Source organism: Gavialis gangeticus, unplaced genomic scaffold, assembly GCF_001723915.1.
Source record: "Gavialis gangeticus isolate Ggan-Ray unplaced genomic scaffold, GavGan_comp1, whole genome shotgun sequence".
Taxonomy (NCBI): Eukaryota; Metazoa; Chordata; order Crocodylia; family Gavialidae; genus Gavialis; species Gavialis gangeticus.
In genome coordinates this window covers 97,701,770-97,708,976 of record NW_017729025.1, presented here as the reverse complement: position 1 = coordinate 97,708,976, position 7,207 = coordinate 97,701,770, and the positions used below count along the sequence as shown (strand labels likewise).

Below are 7,207 nucleotides of genomic sequence, written 5' to 3'. Positions count from 1 at the left end.
CCCCCCCCCCCCCCCCAGTAACTCTGCTTCTGGTACTGCTGCCACCCACCCTGAATGCAGCCTGGCTCAGCGTCCCCTCCTCAGAAGAGCCTGGCACTTGTCCCAGCCCACAGCAAGCTGCAGCCTGCCTTGCCCTACACAGATCTGGGGCACATGTCTCCCATGCCTCCTGGGGTGCGTGTAGCAGTAGGAGCCACAGCTCAGTCCCGCACCCCACTGGCTGCTCAGTGCCTGCCCCAGGCCCAGACCCACTCCCTCCCCACCCCTGCTGCAGCTGCCCGAAGCCTGCCACCGGGCTGTCTTGCGGCCCTGCTGCTGCCCTGCGTTTGTGGGGCCTAAGCCCTGTTAGGCCCCACCCCCTTCTGCCACCTGTGCTCCTGAGTCATATTTTCCTATTATCTGTTTAGGATTTTTGTCCCACTGAGGTTGTGTGGTTCTGAGGAATGTGTGCAAATATTTCTGTATCGTGTCATCTGTTGCTGTCCCCTGGGTGGAATGAAGATTGAGAGCACCAGAGTCAGATTTTTGGGGAAACAGACTGGCTGTGAGATTTGGGATTTGGTTTTTAGATTTGGGCTTAACTTCTTAATGTGCCTTTCCTATGCTCTTAAAGGTCACTCCCTCTGTATCTGACATATGGAGAGGAGAAAGTGCAAAAGTTTCTGCTCTGAACACGGTTTAGCTCTTCTGTGTTGGAAAGCTCTCGGGACTGAGAGAGGCTGCAGTTTTGTCCTCATTATCATCTACAGAAAGTTTTAGAAATGCAGGGTGAAAAAGGTAGCGTTTGGGGTACTTTGGTTAGGGTGAGGGATGACATCCATCATGGGTCTGGGTAAAGGAAGAGGCCATGCTCCAGAAGGAGGGTGAGCGGTCTCGGGGTTTTGCAGGTTTCAATGCACAGGACATATCTGTGTTGCTATGGGTGCAGAGAGAATGGCTGCTCGAGGGAGCCAGAGGTCCTGGCCTCTTTCAAACCAGCTTTACAGCTCATTGTTTCTCTGACACTTTCTATTCTTATCTTTCCCCTCTATAGAAAATCCACCCCTGAAGCGAAAGAAAGGCCCAGCCCCCAAGATGCTGGGAAATGAAGTGTGCAGTGTGTGTGGAGACAAGGCCTCTGGCTTTCACTACAATGTGCTGAGCTGCGAGGGCTGTAAGGGCTTTTTCCGCCGCAGTGTCATCAAGGGTGCCCAGTACATCTGCAAGAATGGTGGCAAGTGTGAGATGGACATGTACATGCGCCGCAAGTGCCAGGAGTGCCGTCTACGCAAGTGCCAGGAAGCAGGAATGCGGGAGCAGTGTGAGTGCAGGCTATAGGGGCAGTGAGGTTGCAAGGAGTGGGGCATGTGGGAAGCATGCAATAAGTGTACAAAACTACAGTACATCAGTGGTTCAGAGACATCCTGCAATCAACTGTAATACCTCTGTTGTTTCCAGGCCATGGACAGTTGACATAAGAGAGGACTTCTCACTTTTATTGCATCCTATAAATGCATAGTTCTGTACTGTTTACAATTACATTTCATCCCATTTCTGTTAACTACCCCATTCCTCAGCATTATCCAGTTCTTTCTGTAGGATATTCTAATCCTTCTTTGGGTTGACAATGCCTCCCAACTTCAGCTATCACTCTTCGTTACCAGTTCATTAATGAAAATATCAAATAAGATTGGTCCCAAGACTGATCCTTGAAAAACTCAGTAAACTTCCTTCAACCAGAGTTCTCCTTTCTGTACAACCTGTTTGCCTCCTCTCTAGCTAGTTCCTTATCCACCCCACAGTTCTTATACTAATCAGCTTCTTCTCCATTTTGACTAATAATTTTCCATATGGAACTATATCGGATGTTTTCCTGAAGTCCAGACAGACTAAATCTACTGCATTTCCCTTGTCTAGAAAATTCATTTTCAGTTATTTTATCCATGGGTTAGTCTGGCTTTTCTCCCCTCTGCAAAAAACAAAACAAAACATTATATTTTGTCCCATTTTCCATATGCATACATATTTTTTATTTTTCTCTTCAAAATTTATTCTAAAGCCTTTCATACTGTTTAGAACAAATTTAAGATGAACAGGCCTGTAGTTGCTTCTTTGGCTTTTTTCCCTCTTCACTATTCGGGCATGTGGCACTACCTCCAATTTGACAATTTTTGTTAAAAATCTTTTGCTATTGAATCTGTGATTTTTGTGGCATGTGGCATGTCTTTTGGAGTTCTGGGGCGAAGGTTATCTTACACCCTCAGTTTGAGCACATGGAGCTCTTTGAGTTTTGCTTCTGTCTTGCAGTGTGTCAGGTGTATTTCCAGAGCCTCATACCCATTTTAGCCATCCTACCTTGCTTCCACGGTCAACATTTGTCCTAACTGGAATAAGATATTAATATAGTTTTGGGGACATATTAAGATTATTTTTTTTTTTAATCCTGACCCTATCCTTGTTGCATAGTGGCCCTTGATTCCTTGTTCTCTGTGTATTAATATGGTTAAAGAGTTATAACTATGGTCACTTCCTTTGCACTGTCTAATTTTGACAATTCATATTTATCCTTACGCTTTCTGATCTTGAAGACGCACAGTTCTGTAGTGGTCAGTTCCTTTTTTCCCTTTGTAGGCTTTTTTGTGTATCCTTAATACCATTCTTGAGGTTATCTATTTCTTCCAGTTGTTGTATTTCGAACCTTTCCCAAGTTTATTGTCCTTTGCTTCAAATAAAAGCTCCAGGTAATTTGGGTACCTTTTGATTAGAAGTTCTAAATCTCTTCTGCAAGTCCTTTGGGCTCATCAGCCCAGCTGACTTTTACTAACTAGTTTCTCAAAGGCTGCCTTTTTTGGAATAAAAAACATGAGTTACGTACAAAATAGATTTGCATGTCCTTCCATTTACTGTAATCTGGACCAATTTGTGATCACTAGATCCAAAGTTATTTTATATCTGCTTCCTCTATAAGCATCTCTCTTCTTACTAGAGCTAAGTCTGAAATAGCATAATAGAATCATAGGGCTGGTTGAGACCTCAAGGGTCATCTGGTCCAACCCTCTGCACATGTGCAGAATTTGCTTTTGTTAAACTCTCACAGATGGGTATCTATCTTCTTGCAAACCTCCAGTGAAGAAGGTTTCACAAGATGCCTGAGCAGTATGTTCATTGGCCTACTGTTAGTGGGCTGCATCAAGGATTGTCCTCCTATGCTTGGCCCACTTCATTCCTGCCTATGGAGGCTAGAGAAAAACACAGACAGATACAAGTGACTAATAAAGCAAAATCAAGGAAATAACCGTGACCAGCAATAACACTTAATCTACTCCCACCCACAAATACAATCCTGTGCAAATAGGACAGTGTTCATGACAATTAGTTTAAGAATCTGTTGGGAAGGGCTCAGGGGAAAGCTGGTGGGATGGTTGTAGCACTAGTGTGGATAGCACAAAGGTAGTACCTGCCCTTTGTGTTGAATGTGTGGATTATTTTGCAGGACAGAGCTGTTCAAAACAATCAATGGGACAAACTAGAACCACAAAGGCAGGTTTAATATGATGTTATCTGCTATTGCCTATTACCTATATTACATGCATTGCAATATACTACATAACTGTAGAATGCATGCATATGCAAAAATACCTGTTACTGTCACCCACAGTAGTGTCCTTTCTGTTTCCCAGGATTTGGCAATGGAGTCCACTGTGTTCCTTTTGCTTCTGGTGTCAGAGTTTGCTTTTACTGCTGCCTCTTTTTCTCTCTCTCCCCTAGGTGTTCTGTCTGAAGAGCAGATCCGGCTGAAGAAGCTTAAGAAACAGGAAGATGATCAGGCACGGACTGTTGTTACACGCCCAAACCCCCCGCAGACTCCAAGTACCTCATACAAACTGACCCCTGAACAGTTAAACATGATAGACAAGCTTGTGGCAGCTCAGCAACAGTGTAACCAGCGCTCCTTCACAGATCGGCTCAAAGTGACGGTATGGGCTGAAAGAGTAGACTCAAAATTAGAGACCGAAAGTGGAGGCTGGAACTGTGGGTTGTACATGTGGGAAGACCAAGGGCAAGAGTTGTGGAGTATGTTTTATGGTAAAATGGCAGATAGGGGCTTCTCAGTAACTTCTGTGCCGCCGCCTTTATTTCTCTTCCTTTTTGTCTTTTGTATTATCTCTTTCTTTCTCTCACACACAAGCATTCCATCTCCTACTTGTTTTGTCTCTTTTCTGCTCCTACAGCCGTGGCCACAAGTTCCAGACCCTAATAACCGTGAGGCAAGGCAGCAACGTTTTGCTCATTTCACAGAGCTTGCAATCATCTCTGTGCAGGAGATTGTGGACTTTGCCAAGCAGCTGCCTGGCTTCCTGGAACTCACCAGGGAAGATCAGATTGCTCTGCTGAAGACGTCCACCATAGAGGTGAGAATCCAGCCCCAGCCAGTTGAAAAGAAAAGGATCCAATCCCCCAACCAGAGAACCCCTTCTTCTTTTGGTTTCAGTAGCTTCTCTGGGGAAGGAAGAAGTGAGAAACCAGCATTCCAATGCTAGCATCTCTTAGCATAGGGCACTGTAGAGAATAAGGCAGGACTATTTTTTGAAGAGCTTCTAGCTACTACAGTTACAGACTGTTGACAGGGACCGTTGCAGCAGATGAGGCAGCATTTGCTTTCTAAGTAAAAGGTGTGCACCTTAAGGGTAGTTAGGTGCTTTAGGACCTGATAATCTATAGATCTGAATGCCTTCCCTACTTCTGTTTTACTGAATGTGTCTCAATGGGTCCATGTGTTTCAGGTGATGCTGCTGGAGACATCTCGGCGCTACAATCCAGAGATCGAAAGCATCACCTTTCTTAAAGACCTGAGTTATAATCGGGATGATTTCGCCAAAGCAGGTGGTGCATTAGACAGGTGTTTTTTTTTCTTTTCCTCTGTCTTTCTTTCCCTCTGGATCATTGGGTTTAGAGGGTAGTAGTCAATGGCTCAATGTCTAGTTGGCAGCCAGTATTAAGTGGAGTACCCCAGGGGTCAGTCTTGGGGCCGGTTTTGTTCAACGTTTTGATCAGTGACCTGGAAGATGGGATGGAGTGCACCCTCGGCATGTTTGCAGATGTGGGGGGAGGTGTAATAGATATCTAGAGGGTAGGGCTAGGACTCAGAGAAACCTCATCAAATTGGAGGATTGGACCAGAAGAAATCTCAGAAGGTTCAATAAGGACAAGTGCAAAGTCCTGCACTTAAGACAGAACAAACCCATGCACTGCTACAATCTGCAGACCAACTGGCTAAGCAGCAGCTCTGCAGAAAAAGACCTGGAGGTTACAGTGGACATTAAGCTGAATATGAGCCAACAGTGTGCCCTAGTGAAGAAAGCTAATGGCATACTGTTCTGCATTAGTAGGCATGTTGCCAGCAGATTGATGGAAGTGATTCTTCCCCTCTTTCTGGCACTGGTGACGCCACATCTGGAATAGTGTGTCCAGTTTTGGGCCCTCCAGTACAGAAAGGATGTGAACAAATTGAAGAGAGTCCAGCGGAGGGAAACAGAAATGGTTAGGGGGCTGGAGGACATGACTTCTGAGGAGAGGCTGAAGGAACTGAGCTTATTTAGTCTGGAGAAGAGAAGACTGAGAGGGGATTTAATAGCAGCCTTCAACTACCTGAAGGGTGGTTCTAAAGAAGATGGAACTAGATTGTTCTCAGTGATGGCAGAGAACAGAATAAGGAGCAATGGTCTCAAGCTGCAGCAAGGGAAGTTTACGTTAGATATTAGGAAGAACTTTCTCACTAGGAGGGTAGTAAAGCACTGGAACAGGTTACCCAGAGAGGTGGTGGAATCTCCATCCTTGGAGGTTTTTAAGACCTGGCTAGACAAAGCCTTGGGTGGGGTGATCTAGTTGAGGGTGGTCCTGCTTTGAGCAGGGGTTGGACCATACTTCCTAAGGTCCCTTTCAGCCTTAATTTTCTATGATGCTATGGTATATTTTTCTATCTCTTCCTTTCTTGTGCTAGCTTTTGGACTCTGGGTTGGTCTAGGACAGGGTATCAGACATGCAGCCCATGGGCCACATTCAGCCAGTGGAGGTAACTTTTCCGGTTTGCAGCGCTTCACTGTAGCTGCCAGCAGCAAAGGAGTTAATGCTATTGCTGCTCAATCCTTCATTGTAGGGCCAACTCCCAGAGGGCAAATGCTGCTGCAGAATTTAATGTTTTAATTTGCTGCTGAAGACTAAAATCAGTGGTAGTTGGTGACAGGGGTTGATCAGTGGCATTGTTAACTCTCTGGCTGCTGGCTGCACTGACACTGTGGCTCATGCACCTGTGGTAGGGGAGACTGGGGGTGAGCATCAGCGGCACAAACTCCTTGGCTGTATAGCTGCAGCAAGAAGCCTTGTGGGCCAGATTCTGTGGTAGTTTACCCCTTTTTTTTGTGAGAAGCCCCATTGTCAGGGCCAGGCCTTCCAACACATTCGATTTTGACACTTCTGGTCAAGGGATTAAGGCAGGGATTGGCAGCATTTTGGGAATGGTGGGCTGAAATAATTCAGCTCATTCCAAGGCAGACCGGCCCTTCCAACCTAACTGCTGCTATTACTTCTCCCTGCTGTCTGGCTGCCAAAATACTGCAGAAGCCTGAACTTTGTGGGTCAGAAAGAATTGATCTGCAGGCTGGATTTGGCCTCAAAGACATGGGTTGCTAACCCTGGTATAAAGGGTTTATAACAGGGACCCACCAGTATTAGCCTTTAGTACCTGAACTAAGCTGCCAATATGTTATTTTAAAAGATCAGAAAAGAAATCAGGAAGCAAAACTGCAATGGTCTCCTAACGCCCTTCATTTCCACATTGTGGAATTATGTCTGATGGGCCAACTTGCCTCTGGTCTCCCTAAAGAAAGAGGAAAGGGCTTTCTATTCAACTCTTCCCAATGTTTTGTGGTTATTTCCAGCTACCTTAGTATGGGAATTCAATGGACTGTGTCAGTAATTCAGTTAAAATCCCTTTATTAAATCCTAAGGCCAGTAGCAATGATATAATTATGTTAAATGAGCATTCTGAAGTACTGTAATGAATACTAATCAGCACTGTTACAGCACTTCCTAATGATTGCACCCACACAATAAAATTATTTACACTGGTCAGATATGTACAATAAGATCAAGCCTGAGGGCTTGGTGATAGCTCATGTTCGAGTGGCTGCAATAGTTTCACTGGCATTAACCAAGAACTCCTCTGTCT

At 45.1% G+C, this 7,207-nt stretch overlaps 1 protein-coding gene across 2 annotated transcripts in view; it reads left to right on the top strand.

Moving 5' to 3' along the window:
- The window catches only part of NR1H3 (nuclear receptor subfamily 1 group H member 3), a 53,903-nt gene that overhangs the window by 33,924 nt on the left and 12,772 nt on the right, over window positions 1-7,207 (top strand). For both annotated transcript variants that reach the window (XM_019519265.1, XM_019519266.1), the window contains exons 3-6: window positions 1,034-1,300; window positions 3,748-3,956; window positions 4,212-4,391; window positions 4,764-4,863. In XM_019519265.1, the coding sequence (XP_019374810.1) occupies window positions 1,034-1,300; window positions 3,748-3,956; window positions 4,212-4,391; window positions 4,764-4,863 (756 nt within the window). The remainder of the gene's footprint in view (window positions 1-1,033; window positions 1,301-3,747; window positions 3,957-4,211; window positions 4,392-4,763; window positions 4,864-7,207) is intronic.